Source organism: Pelophylax lessonae (assembly GCF_965119305.1).
Source record: "Pelophylax lessonae genome assembly, chromosome: 4".
NCBI classification, from domain to species: Eukaryota; Metazoa; Chordata; class Amphibia; order Anura; family Ranidae; genus Pelophylax; species Pelophylax lessonae.
The window spans coordinates 469,313,621-469,328,558 of record NC_138771.1 but is presented as its reverse complement, the minus strand read 5'-3'; the positions used below and the strand labels follow the sequence as shown (position 1 = coordinate 469,328,558).

At 40.3% G+C, this 14,938-nt stretch overlaps 1 protein-coding gene across 1 annotated transcript; it reads right to left on the bottom strand.

Moving 5' to 3' along the window:
• Positions 1-932: 932 nt before the first annotated feature.
• On the bottom strand, positions 933-13,473 carry LOC309554478 (gastrotropin-like). Its single transcript, XM_082256225.1, has 4 exons — positions 13,365-13,473; positions 7,261-7,433; positions 4,775-4,864; positions 933-1,042 (listed from the first exon to the last, which is right to left on the bottom strand). The coding sequence occupies exons 1-4, from the start codon at positions 13,429-13,431 to the stop codon at positions 989-991; spliced, it is 384 nt and encodes a 127-aa protein (XP_082112351.1). The 5' UTR covers positions 13,432-13,473; the 3' UTR covers positions 933-988.
• Positions 13,474-14,938: the final 1,465 nt, after the last annotated feature.

Sequence of the window (14,938 nt, the reverse complement as noted above, 5' to 3'; positions counted from 1 at the left end):
TTGTCCAGGACAGGAATGGGTGTTACGGCTTCAGTTGGTGTGATACTTTGCACATTATTAACACATCTAACATCTAACTTTATCTTGTACAACTAATAAGAAAATGTGCCTTAATGGAAGCTTATCATGGTAGAAGTAAGAAAACTGTCACGGTGGACCTCCTATTATAAATTGTAGTTGCCTGGCTATCTCTGACTTGAATGCTTGAGTTAGAACAGTTATGCAACAAGTGAAACCAGAACTCCAGATCTGCATACTTGTTAAGTGTTGAAGTCAAAGCAGCCAAGTTGGTAGCACATTCAGGAGAATGCATTTTTTTGACAGGTCTCCTTTAAAATAGGTGTAAAACCCTAAGTGAATGCCATTTCATTTGACAGTGTATAATAAATAGATATTATATTATTATTCTCAATGCTCCGGATTTCTGGAAATGGCCACTGCCCCCCACCTATGACTGACCCTTGCAGCAAGGAGCACATGGAGGGGCGACATATGTCAAACAAACCCAAAGAAAATTCCCAGCTCAACTTACCAACCAGCCTGCAACCAACCAAACTATCCTGGCTAACAGTGTGTGTTAAAAACAGGGATTTTGTTTGCACACATTTGCAAATACATGCGTAAGCTGCAGAGCCACTTCATGGCACCCCAGTATTATCTGCAGTCCTATCTCTAAATTTTGAGAGCCTCCATAGTAGAAGCACATGCATTATAAGGGATAGGCAGAGGGCAGGTGAGCCTGGAGGGAGACCACTCCTCCTTGAAGGCACAGGGGCCCACTGGACACCCAGCACATTTACAATGGCAGCAAGGGTGTCCAGTGCGTCCCCAACAGTACAAACAAATGGCCACTGCCTTCACTTATAAGTGAGTCACAGAGTCACTTAAAATGTACCTTGTATCAGCAAAAGAAAAACAAGGTAGACAAACTATTAATAAGCAACCAATGTTTATTGGGTAGAAATAACAAAGCAGGTATTCAGAGATATTATGCCACCTTCTTACTAATTCTCTTAAAGGTGACGCCACCACTCACTGAGGTCTGTAAAAAAAAAAAAAAATGAAAGCATATTAGGGCGGATGTCATGCACACACATTACAAATATTGAAGGTATATTAATATATTAAGGCAAAGATCAATGCGCACAATGTAGTGACCGTTTCAAAATGTCACGTGTCAACCATCTGACTTTCTCTGAGATACTGCATAATTTTAACACCAACAGAATAATACAAAAATCCTGAGAACTCTATCCAGCCAGCCCTGGTCTTACACCAGCAAAAACAACAAAGAATTGCTGAGGACTTTGAAGGCACATATAAGTCACAGAATTCAATGTTTTAAAATTTGTCTAAAATTATCCATAAAGCCTTATTTTAAACTATGAAAAAGCAGTTTAAAAGGAAAAAATCATGGCTGCTTGTAACCTATAAGATATATTATACAGATAATTCATACAATGTTATAGCACTGCTTCACTGCACATAGAAGTACAAATCAATGATATCTTGCAATTGCTACAGTGAATTTCATATGGAAGCGACCCAACCTGTTTTGAGCAGAAGTGTTCCTCAGGAGTGCTGATAGGGTTTATTATCATCTAAGGACACAGAGCTATTACAGCCGTGTGAAATAAAAGTTGCAGATCAATGCATTGGGTACACGTCAAACACTACCAGACCGATATGCTGGGAGACGTGATGACATTGTTGGAAAACTGATTGGTGCCCTTTTCAACTCTTGCGATCCTCTCTTAAACGGTTGGTCTGGTAGTGTTCCACATTTACCCAATGGAGGAATTGATCTGCAACTTTTATTTCACATGGCTGTTATAGCACATACCATGATACCATAACCACTCCTGAAAGGACATCTGCTCAAAATGTTTTGGATCACTTCCATTAGAAACTTACAATAGCAATTGCAAAATATCATTGTTCTGTATCTCTATGTGGAGTGATGCAGTGGTATAACATTGTATGAATTATCTGTGAAGGACATGTTTTAGATGACAGATTGGTGGGGACACTGTAGGTCTGACGTCACATCCAGGAATTGAGTTTCGGGTAGTGGAACGCAAGCCAATCCACCATCTTGTTGGTGGGGTGAACAGCGATCCGGAGAGATACAGTACACAGCTGGTTCCTGCTAGTGCCAGCTTAGGCGCGCTTACATTTAGATGGGGAATTTGTATACTTTCTGGTGGTATGGTACCTAATAAACGGTTTGCACTATGATCCTGCATTTTGTGGTTGTCTTTAAAATTTAAGAATTTGTGAAGGGGGATACCAGTGAATCGACCTCACTAGACCCACTTCAACCTGAGTTTAGGGATCTGGTGAGTCATAACTGGATAGGGGGTCATGGTGCTGACACACGGAGGGCCACTGGTTGGAGGCAGCAAGTCTCATTAGCAAGAAGTGTGTACAGCACATTGTAGCACTGGTCTTTCTGCGAGCTTGCATGTTTTCTTTGTTTGTGTGGGTTTGCTCCCAAACTCCAAAGACATGCTGGAAGATTACTTGGCTCCTGTCAAAACTGGCCCTAGTATATGTATACAAGTTGGCTATGTGCATGTGCTATCATATTCTGCATGGCAAGCCCAAACCCAAGCAATCGGGGAGGGTAAAGGAAAGACCAAGACCTGGTGGCCTACCTCATAAAAATATTTAGTTAGGTTTCCTTTTCCTTCTAGAAAAACTGAGTGATAAGTTACACATGCTGTAAGGGGGGGGGGGGGGGGAGCAGCTGCCCCAAGTACAGCGGTTTCATGTGGGGAATGCCATGTGGCAGGTTCCTTTCGCTATGGGTTGACAGGAGTAGTGACACCAGCATTACTACCCCTGTCAGCTTAATGCTGGAAGTTGCAAGTTAATTCTGCTGCGCAAGAGAGAGACAGGAGGAGGTGGAGGCTGTGCTCTCTTTCCCACTCCTTCTTCTTGCCAGTGTTGTGCTCCTGTATTCGTGTAAACACAGTTGCTGGCTTCCTAATACAGAAGTTTGTAATAAATTGGGACTGTGCAGGGCATGTTTACCCGTCTCCTGCCTGCATCTTTCTGTTGCCATTTTACATCCCTGGCCACCTCCTCCCCAGACTGCTCCTGTCTCAGCAGCAGAAAATGTGGGAAGAGGGCGAGAAAACAAACCCTACAAAGTACTGCTCTGATCTGACAAGCACATCTCTTCAACTTGCACAGCAACAGCCTCTGGGGATCACTATTAATGGCTTCGGTTAAGGGCCATACACACTATAAGATTTTCTGAAGACTTTTTCCTTCAGATTTACCTTTTATATGTAGTGCAAGGGCCTGCCAGATTGCATACAAATTGAAAGTGTTTAGGTTTGACCTCATATTATATGGTTTTGGTAAATCTAAAGGAAAAAGTCTTCAGAAAATCTTAGTGTGTATGGCCCATTATTTTCAGACAAATTCATAATGTATGAATGGGTTTTAAGGTAAACAAAGCCATTCATATGAAAGTAGAAAGCTGAAGTGAAGGCAATGGTGATACACCACTGTACTCACTTCAGAGATCAGACTTCTTTTTGACATCTTCTCTCTGGGCCCATGATGACCTTGTCCCAGCACTGCTGTGTATCTTTCTTATGCCAGTTGTGAAATGATTGAGCAGTTGACACTTTTTGGTTTTACTACACTAGACACACCATCATTCCTTTTTCGATTGCCTTTTAAAATAAGCCAAAAACAGTATCTACCTTATAAAGAAAGACATTAGGTGTTAGGTAGTTGCATAATGCACAGCAGGATTTAGGGCCCTGTCAGACGGGCAATTTATTTGCAGTAATCCTTTTTATTTTTTTATCCCAATTTCTTGCTAAGGAATTTATAGCTATCTTCTGTTGAATGACTAACCTGCTAATTTTACGATTTGTAGCTTAGTCGCTCAGCAAGTTGACAATCACATTGCATTCACCCCAATGGCTTAGCTACACATCACTGAAAAGGAGTTTTGAAGCTGAGGATGCTAACCATAATGATGCATCATTAGTTTAACCTGTGGCATAGACAAATTGATTCTAAGCAACAAATCGCCTGTGAAAATAGGGATCAAATCGCTGGCTAAAAATTGCTGTTGATTGCTGCTTACCCTTTGAAGCTGAGGATGCCAACCCTAATGATGCATCATTAGTTTAACCCGTGGTAGAGACAAATGGATTCTAAGCACCCATTGCCTCTAAATGTAGGGATCAAATCGCTGGCTATAAATTGCTGTTGATTGCTGCTTACAAAATCCTTCATCTGACATGGCCGTTTTGCCACAACCAAATGCAGTAAATTTTTTATAGGGTGTACAGTTTATTTAAAGTTCAACTCTTGCCAGGCCCTCCCCCTTCCCCAACAAGCAATACCCCACTTCCATCCAGCCAATCACTGCAGTAATAAAATAAAATATCTAAATGTCTCATCGTCTTACTTGGCTTTGTAAGGTTCAATTGGCTTTGGAAGTATGTTTTTTTTTTTAAGAAGGAGTGGTGGTAAAATGGGGATTTTGTGGGGAGAGGAGATGGGTGGTAATCAAAGTTCGCACAGAGATGGCCTTTAAGCTGGTGCATTGACATGGTTTGCCCTATTTAAAGGGAAGCAAAATATGTGTTCCAGTGATTTGAATTATTGGAGTTGAATTATTGAAGATAGCATGCTGAGACCAGATTTAGCATGATCTGTACGTATTCGATAAAATTGAACTCTGTAGCTAATTATTCAGTATCACAGGGTCTGGACTTAAAAATACCATATAAAAAATTCTTACCTCCACTAGTTTTCCACCAATGAGCTCAGCGGTATGATGGTATTTGGGAAAATCCACTACAATCTTTCCTCCTTCCCCACCAACTACGGTCTGCAAGAAAAATAAATTCTAAATGTATTATTCCATACTTCTGTATTAATAAGTGATATGCTCATTTTACAACTGATGCTAGATGGGTTGTTAGGATTTTAAGAATTTTCCTGCAAGGGTTCCCTGACACACAAGGCAGGAACCATGTATTGGAGTGTATCTAAAGCCAACTTTTTTAAATGCTTGGATAGAATATTAAAGTATAAAAACCCCTTGTCCATTTTTTTTTTTTTTATTGCCGGTTGGGCAGATTCACCTTCTCTATTGGTTATATACTTTAAGAGAATAGGTTTCATACTTACTAATGCTCAATAAAGAGTTGGCTAATGCTCACATCTGAGATTGTACAGATGTATCAGTAAACTATGTACATTTATATTGTATTTACACCACATCAATCCCTATTTCTCATGTTCCTCAAAAAAAAAAAAAAAAAAAATTCATGTGTGCATATGCATAGGTCTAAATGGTCTCAAAGATAAAATATGGTGGTTGGATAAACACAATATGTCCAAAATTTGGGGACACCTTACCATCAAACCCATATAGGATTGTTGGACATTCTAAAACCATGGGCATTAATATGGAGTTAGCTACAGCAGACTCTGCTTTTCTGGAAAAGCTTTCCCAAGAGTTTAGACTGGGCCTCCAAATGAACATTTGTGAAGCCAGGTACTGATTTTAGATAAGAAAACCTGGCTAACAATGTAATTTATTTTAAATGAAATTAAATTTATATGTTTCCTAAAGTTGTTAAATAGGGTAATGTCAGGGCTCTGAGTAGGCCATTAAAATTCCTCCATGGCAAACTCCAAAAATGTATTTTTATCAGTGACACATTGATGCATAAACATACAGTACCTTCACATATCACAGAAACATGTACAACTATGTACTGCACAGACAACAGACGCCACTTCATTAAGTAACCCAAATCTGTCCTCAGTAATGCAAAATTGCCATCAGAATGTTCATCGGCTATCTGTGGGCCTGTTGAGGGCCTAATGCTGAAAAGTGTCTGTGGCTACCTGATTGCCTCTATTATGTTTTTAATGCACAGTGTGAAAATAAAATTAAGATGGACTGTGCGCATTTGTGAGGTCGAGCACTGATGTTGGACAAGAAGGCCTGGCTCACAGTCTCCGCTCTAATTCATCCCACAGGTGTTCCATTAGGTTGAGATCAAAATTCTGTGCAGGCAAGTCAAGTTTCTCCATCCCAAACTCGCTCATCCATGTCTTTATGGACCTTGCTTTGTGCACTGGTGCGCAGTCATGTTGGAACAGGAAGGGGCCATCCCCAAACTGTTCCCGCAAAGTTGGGAGCATGAAATTGTTTAAAATGTCTTGGTATGCTGACGCCTTAAGAGCTTCCTTTACTGGAACTAAGGGGCCAAGCCCAACCCCTAATAAACTACCCCACACCATAATCCCCCTCCACCAAATGATTTGGACCAGTGCACAAACAAGGTCCATATAGACATGGATAAGCGAGTTTGGGGAGACGGAACTTGACTGGCCTCAACCCAATAGAACACCTTTGGGATGAATTAGAGCTGATTATGGATTATGGTGTGGGGCAGTTTATCAGGGGTTGGGCTTGGCCCCTTAGTTCCAGTGAAGGAAGCTCTTAAGGCGTCAGCATACCAAGACATTTTAAACAATTTCATGCTCCCAACTTTGTGGGAACAGTTTGGGGATGGCCCCTTCCTATTCCAACATGACTGCACACCAGTGCACAAAGCAAGGTCCATAAAGACATGAATGAGCGAGTTTGGGATGAAGAAACTTGACTTGCCGGCACAGAATTTTCACTTCAACCTGATGGAAAACCTTTGGGATGAATTAGAGTGGAGGCTATGAGCCAGGCCTTCTTGTCCACATCAGTGCCTGACCTCACAAATGCGCTTCTGGAAGAATGGTCAAACATTCCCATAGACACATTCCTAAACCTTGTGGACAGCCTTCCAGAAAAGTTGAAGATGTTATAGCTACAAAGGGTGGACCAACTCAATATTCAACCCTACAGACTAAGACTGGGATGCCATTAACATTCATGTGCATGTAACGGCAGGCGTCCAAATACTTTTGACCATATAGTGTATGTGATAAAGGAGGAGTCACTTGTCCAAGAATTCATTGAGTTCTGTAAAAAAAAAAGGCCTTCTGTCTGCACAGCTGAACTAACTAAATATGTGAAAAGGAGACTCAAACTTCATCTTCTGGCTAGTTTGAAAATGTATAATATTAACATGCTATATTCAACTTAAATGGAAATATAAAAAAAAAAAATGTCTTGATTACAATCTATAAAGAAACTATATACAGAACCATTACACATTCCCTTTAAAGCCTAGACCATTAAAGAACTGCATGTTTAGATGACTATACAAATACCTTAAACTTCTTTCCACTCATTGTTTCAATCTCAGACTCTTGGCCAACAACAAACTTGTTGGTTGAAGTGTGCCCGGGGTAGAGCTGCGACCATGTGAACTCATTGCCATTCTGGACTACTTCAGTAGTGTACTTGAAGTCCCTTCCTTTGGCAATTTGCTCATCAGGGATACCTGTGATAATGAAAAAATATATAACTTAAATAAAACTTTGAAGGGGTAGCAATGCACTCAGAGATGTATAGTAACTAAGTAGAACTACTTCACTACTGTACTTAAGTACCGAAAGGCGGTATCTGTACTTTCCTAGAGTAGAATTCTTTTCTCCTGCTTCCACTTTTACTTCACTACATTTTTTCAATGATTTTAATACTTCTACTCCGATATTTTTTTTTTGTGCTGCATAGTTACTCGTTACAATTATAAAAATTACCACTGCCAGAACAGTAGATGGCAGGTTTCATGAAGCTCAAAACATTTGTATTATCAGCGCATACGAAAATAAATGCTACTGTATGTAAAAATAAAAGCTGCATTTGAAATAATAAAAAACAACATGATGTTCAAACTTTTGACTTCTTTCTTTAATAACTACATAACACAGTACTTGTACTTTTACTTTCAGTACTTGAGTAGCATTTTTTTTTTCAAAACTACTGGTACTTTTACTTTCAGTACTTGAGTAGCAAAATTTAAAAAAAAAAAAACTACTTGCAATACTTAAGTACAAAAAATGTTGAATACTTTAGTACTTCTACTGAAGTCACTTTTTGATCGAGCACTTCCACTTCTACTCAAGTCACTTTTTGATCGAGCACTTCCACTTCTACTCAAGTCACTTTTTGATCGAGCACTTGTACTTTTACTCAAGTATGGGTTTCGAGTACTTTATACAACTCTGAATGCACTCCAGATGTCAACCCTGTGCTTTTCACACCTATAAGGCAGCCCATTATACACTGTGCAAAGTTTGGTTTTGGTTTATGTTTAGCTGAAAGTGGCTAGGAACGCTCAAAGGTAGGTGGAAACAGAGCATAAGGATATATATTGGACTGAATATTTAAAGTAGAACTATGACCTCCATTAAAATCATGCTGTAGCATTTAAATATAAATGCATCTACACTTTTTGTTTTCTCTTAGCCTCCTGCAAAATTCCAAAAATACCTGTTGATCCTGCCAGTAAAATCCACATAATGCAGCTTTCTGTGATGGGGCAGCAACAATGCTGCACTGCTCCTGAATTTAGAGCAGAGTTGCCACTCTCATGTAGCCTGTGCCTTCTTGCACCACAGAAGGATAAAAAAAAAGTTGTAGGGGTGTGTCTGTTGGATCTGTCACTGTTGATTCTCAAGTCTGTAGCTTGTCAATCAGCACCTGGTCACACCTATAGTACTGCTAGGACTATAAAACTAGGAAAGTTAGACTGCTGATCTGATACAAAAGCAACATCCATGTACACCCCAAACTGAACACTGCCCAAATTAACAGACCTATTCATGGAGCAAGAGATATACTGATTAGAGCTGTGTGCTTGGGGGAAAGAGTTTCAGACAGCAGGAGAGTCAAGCCAATGCTTATTTGTGAGAGCTGGTACCATCTCCTAGTCCTGCCTATACACAGATTTTTTTGGCTCAATATTGTATTGTATTGGTTTTCAAAGTTACAATACAAGAGGTAAAGTTTTACTAAACCCACAACAGCAAAATCGGTCTGTATATGCAGTAAAGCATGCTTGTTATACTCACTGTGGAACCTAAGGGGGTTAAGCCTCTGCAGTGTAAAAAGGCTGTTTGATCCTGTCTTCTCTAATCCTCCCCTTCTTCCACAGTCCCCAATCCATCTCCTGAGAGTACAGAGCATTGGGAAAATTCTGCACATGCACAGTTTGGTATGTAATCATTTTTTTTTGGGGGGGGGGGGGGGGGGTGGTGCATGTAATCAGCACAGGGCCAATCAGCACTGTCCATGGTCTAGGGTCAGGAGTCATGCAGCCTCATAGGACAGTCAGAGGAGAAAGAAGACTCCTACAACCTTTACCCAGTGCTCAGTCAGACACTGACATAAGTCACAAGACTGCTATATACTGCTGATGAGAAAAGGTATTTAGCAGCTTATATTTTCTAAAAAAAATTGCATTTCCATGTTCTGTGTACTGTGGGAGACCAGATATAGTGAATGCAGGCTCCTGGGTTTAGTAACACTTTAGGTTCAAAACTAGACATAGTGAAACGGGAGAAATGGGGACAGGAGCAGTTTTTCAACATACTCTTCCTCTCCTCTTTTTTCCTCCTTCCCTTCTTTTCCCCTTTCCCCCCTCCTTATATATATTTTCAGTAAGTACATACACACATATATACCTCTTCGTATATTACTACAAAGGATCAATCCATCCACTCATATATGTCCCCCATATCCGCCATGGGGGAGTTTTGGTGGCTCCTCTGTCTTGGTCCTGTGTGCTGGCTTATGGGTAAGCGGTATTGTTTTTCCCCATGTAATATTTATGCTTACTACAATCTAATATTTTCTGCTGTTTGTTTCTTTAGATACTGTATATAATTTGATGCTCTGTTTCAGATATAATCCTCCTGAAGAAGTGGTAAACCCTGCGAAACATGTAGAGGAGCCTATGTCCTTCAATGACCTCTGTACCTCTTGTCTCCACTTGGGAGTACACTAAGTATTAGTGACACATATGTATAGACAGAATGTATTTTATCTGTTTGTTTTTTATATGAATATTGAAAACTATGTTCCTATCGGTATCTGGATATCCTCTTTTTATCTTTTTGTATGAATAGAAATGTGAACTTTCCTTTATGTGTATTTTGCCTAAGTGGTAGCGAGATAGTCCATTTCTTCTGTCCGTTGGAGATCGGTAAGGGAATGGTCTCCCCTCTCAAACTAACATACAAACAGTGTGGTTACTAAATGATACACCCTGGTTTAAGCCCTGGTTCACACCAGTGAGGCTTTGAAATTGCGTTACTTCATCGTGATTTGAAAGCTGCAGATCAATACGATTTGTACCTCCAATTGTATTGTGACTTGCAACTTAATTTAACACAAATCTGTACAAGTCGCAATGAAATCAGGAAAAAAGTAGTGCAGGAACCTTTTGGCGACATGAATTGCGGTGATTTGAATGGTTCCATTGTTTGCAATGGGGTACAGCTTGTCATGCGATTTGAAACAAAAAGTTAAAAAAAGGCATTTTTACTTAAAGTCCAGAGTAAAAATGCCTTTTTATAACTTTTTAAACTGGGATTTAAGTAAAGTTGGTCATACGCTTTCATTTTTTTTTTTTTAAACAGACTGCGGAATCCCCCACCCACACAATCGAGGTGGATAGTGTAATGCTCCCCACTGTGTCATTATATTCTGACAGAGGAGACCCCTTTCCCTATCAGAATATATTGATCAGTGGTGAATTGGTGGAAGTGCTGATCGAAGCAAAATGTTTCAATAAGCCCATTCAAGAGCAGTCGGTTATTAGATCAGCTTGCTCACGAGCTGGAGCAGCCATAGATGGATCGAAATTTGGCCAGGCCCTGATGAATTGGCTACATTTCATTCCATCTATGGCCAGCTAAAGAGTTTGTTGTCAGTGCTGAAAAGGAAATAGAACAAACAGCCTCATACCTATGCTTTGCTGACAGGAAGAAAATACAAGTAAATAAAATAAATCACATAATCCCTGAGAGGTAAGGCTACTCTTTTATAACAATTCAAGAGTAAAGATTCAGTAAAAATATCTGGCATGAACAACAGAAAAAAAGCAGTCAGTGGTTTTAACCTATTTCTACTCAGAAGTTTTCCATTAAATATAGTTTACCTATTTTAGTTGTATTAAAAAATAGGATGTACAAGAATATGATTTTGTTAGTAATGCCACACCTCACACTTTTACCAGTACATGAAGTCTACCAATCTTCTAAAATTACAACATTTCTGGCTGTTAAGATGATGCACAGCTGATGCATGTGTGGCCTATGAGGAAGAGGGGTTTTACCTCAAAACGCGTCAGCCATTTGAATTGTCTTCTCACCTTTGGGACTTGTCTAGGTGGCCAGGCTGCTTTAAGTACATTGTGGACTTTGATGTGCCTAATTGTTGATGTTGTTTGTGAGTATACATTTGTCTTTTTTACACAATAAAGGTATCACAAAGGTAATGCACTAGGTCCCTGTGCCCTCTATTCCTTCTTTTTGCAGTATTTGCTTTGGGTTTCCACGGCCTGACGGGGGCAGCAAAACCAGTGGAAAAATTGGATATGCTGAAGGATACAGATTGTCTTGGGCCAGTGCACGTTTCTTGTGTGCAGAAGATTGGTCTTGTTGAAATAATTTGGGAGGTCAGCAATAGTAGACCACAGATTTTCTCTCCATACAGGTTTCTTTTACTTTTTTTTTTATTTTGCATCAGGGCACCATGACTTTTAGTTATGTCTCTGTAATTAGGTTGAGCATTCTCAGAATAAAAAACGATGGGACTGATAGATTTTCAAGATAGCGTTTTTAAAAAAAAAGTGCTAACATGAACACCTCTTCCTTCATCATCATCATGGTGGAGTTGTTCATATGTGAACTAAAACCTTAAGTCATCTACATTGAAAAGTTCTATAGAACCAACATAGATTCCAGAACACTGGCACACTGGTACTTGGAACATTTCTACCATAATAAAGATACAGTGGTGGCACTGCCAATGGTACAAGGGAGTCCATAGTTTGCTGCACTACCTCCATCTGTCATTGGAAATCACAGCCCTTTTCACCATATTTTTACTGAGGTCATTCATTAGCAGTTCCCCCAACCACAGAAATGTAACTGAAGATTCTTGATCCATTAAAGCTGGGTAGACACAGGCCGAAAACCATCCAAAAATGGTTAGCTCAGCAGGAAACGGCCAACTTTCGGCCCATGTGTACAGCTGTCTGTTCTACAGAAGCCAGTCTAGTGATGGCTGCGATCGCTGCTCAGTGAGTTTTGGTGGGGGGCTGGGACAGACCCCAAGTAAGAAAACACAGGCACAGTTGGAAAGATCACCACACTAACATCTCTTGCTTTAGTACGGCGATCTGTAAGTTTTTTTTTGTTCAGGCCGCTCAATTTTGAATGAAAAATAAACCTATACTGTGTACCCCACTTCAATGTTACAGGGAAGAGGGCATGTGACCCACATCATTACACTCACTGAAAAATAAGAATTAAAGTAGAACTATAGGCAAAATTTTTTTTTTTCGCTATCTATGTCCTATTGCAGAGTTTTCCCTTCACTTCCTGTCCCATAGCCAAACAGGAAGTGAGAGGAAACTCCTGCGAATTAAGGGAATTCCTTGTGGACCCCCAGGTCACCAGAACTAGCTTCCCTATTGGAAGATTTCCCCTCTGTTCCTTTTCTTGAGAAAACCCAAAATTTGGGATTTTCTTTTACTTTCACTTTCAATGATAATGGTAAACAGGACAAATAGAGAGGGTGAATCTCCTTAACGGAGGGACAGACGTCAATAGAAAGGTAGCGTTAGAGCTGGTCTCAAGTTTTTATTGCCATCTGTGTCCTCGTTGGGGAGATTTACCCAAACATCCTCCCAGGACAGGAAGTGATGGAAATACTCTCTAACTGAAACACGTCCAAAAAATACATTTCACATTACTGTCTATGCCTTCCAATCCCAGTAACAACAGCTCCCCAATTTCTTGTAAGGGTGTCATAAAGAGGGAAAGAGACAATACAGCTCGCCAGTGGGGTCACCATAACAATCTGGCAGAAATGTTAACTCTTCCCTATTCTATACAAAACTAAAACATTCTGGATGGAGATAGACTTTATAGAAGCCAGAGCTTTTGTCCACATTTCATAATTCATTTCCAAAAGGCTCATAGACCCTTAGCGTGGCAGAACAGGGGATGAGACTTGGGATGTTATAATTACCACATTTTAACACTTGTAACTCTAATTAATGCAAACAAGAACTTTAGCACTTTAAAAATACAATGTAGAAAAAATTATAGTTTCATGTATCTATGTTGGGCTTTGCAGCTTTAAAACTCATTTATAGCAAGTAATTTTTTAAGAAAATGGCCATCAAGATTATGCTTACCAATAGTCTTCATGAAGGCATCATAATTCTCCTGAGACTCAACCTCATATTTTCCAGTGAAGGCCATGGTGCTGTTGTCACACAGAGGGGCTACGAAGGGTCTTCGATTGAGAAGATCAGTGTGTGCAGGTCATTTGGTGGTTCCTTTTTATAAGTCCAGAGGCATGAGACCAGACCTACCCACTCATCCAAATTATCATCTGAGATCGCATAACTGTGTAATCTATATCTGATAAATCGGTGTAACTGACCTGTGGGGAAACACCAGGTTCAAACAATTGTAAAGCAACACATGCTGATTGATGGTGTCTTGGGGTTTCATTTCCCAGTTACATAATTTATTGATAATTATGACACCTCCAATGATGGTCTCTAATAAGATAAAAAGTGAATGTAATTGATGAGAATTTTAAGACTTCTTATTATGAACAGTTTATGAAAAAGGCCGCTTAACATTGATCTGTCTTGTTTTCGTAATTGTTTTCTACAGCATATTTCCTTAACAGTTGCTCTGAAATCCTTTCAATGCATGTTTACTATATTATCATTTCTAATTTTATTATTTTACAGGATTTTTATATAGCACCAACAGTTTGTGAAGAAATATCAGTGGGCCCTGCTCGTTAGAGTTTACAATCTAAAAGGAATGGTCATGTGATACAAAAGGTTATAACTATAGGGGGGTGAGCTGATGCAGAAAGTAAAAGTTCAGTGTAGCGCTACCTCCGTAGGAGTCGCTGGATAGGATGGGTCTAGGGTGACCACATTTCCAAACTGCCATTCAGGGACACTCCCTCCCCCTTCCCAAAAAACGATCGTTGATGATGAATTCACATTTGGGAACACAGTTTTTTTTTCTTTTTTTTTTTAATTGTCAAAACTGTCTCTGTGTTTTTATTACTTTTTGACACTTTTTTGGTGAATGGGTAGGGGTACCCTCACTCATTCACATAGGGGGGGGCAGGATCTGGGGGGCCCCCTTGTGCAAGGAGGCTTCCAGATTCCGATAAGCTCCCTGCCCACATACCCCCACAACTACCAACCAGGGATGTGGGGATGAGGCCCTTACTGCCGCAAAGCATCCACCCCCCCTGTTGAGGGCATGTGGCTTGGTATGGTACACTCCTCCCCCTTTTCCTGATAAGCCAGGCTGCATACTTGGAAAGGGTTTGGTTTGGATTTTTGGTTGACCCCACGCCATTCTTTTTTTTTTGGCACAGATTTCCCCTTAAAATCCATGCCAGACCTGAAGGGGGTAACCCACCCCGTTTTTTTTACAGGCAATTTTTTTTTATTATTGAGCTGTCAGCGGGGAAGCCCATTGACAGCTGACGACTCATCAATTGTAAAGGAAACCACGGCCGGCTTCCCGGCCCTGCTCCTTAACAACCAGATTTTACTGCGCCCTAAATAGGGCAAAGCTTTGCCCAATCAGGGTGCAGAATACACTGTGCAGGGGAGCTGTGTCAGTTTAATTTCAGGACACTGTATTGTCCCAGAATGAAGGTGCTTGGGACCCCGGACAGATGTGCAAAATGCAGGACTGGTCCAGGCAACCTGGGGCACGTGGTCAC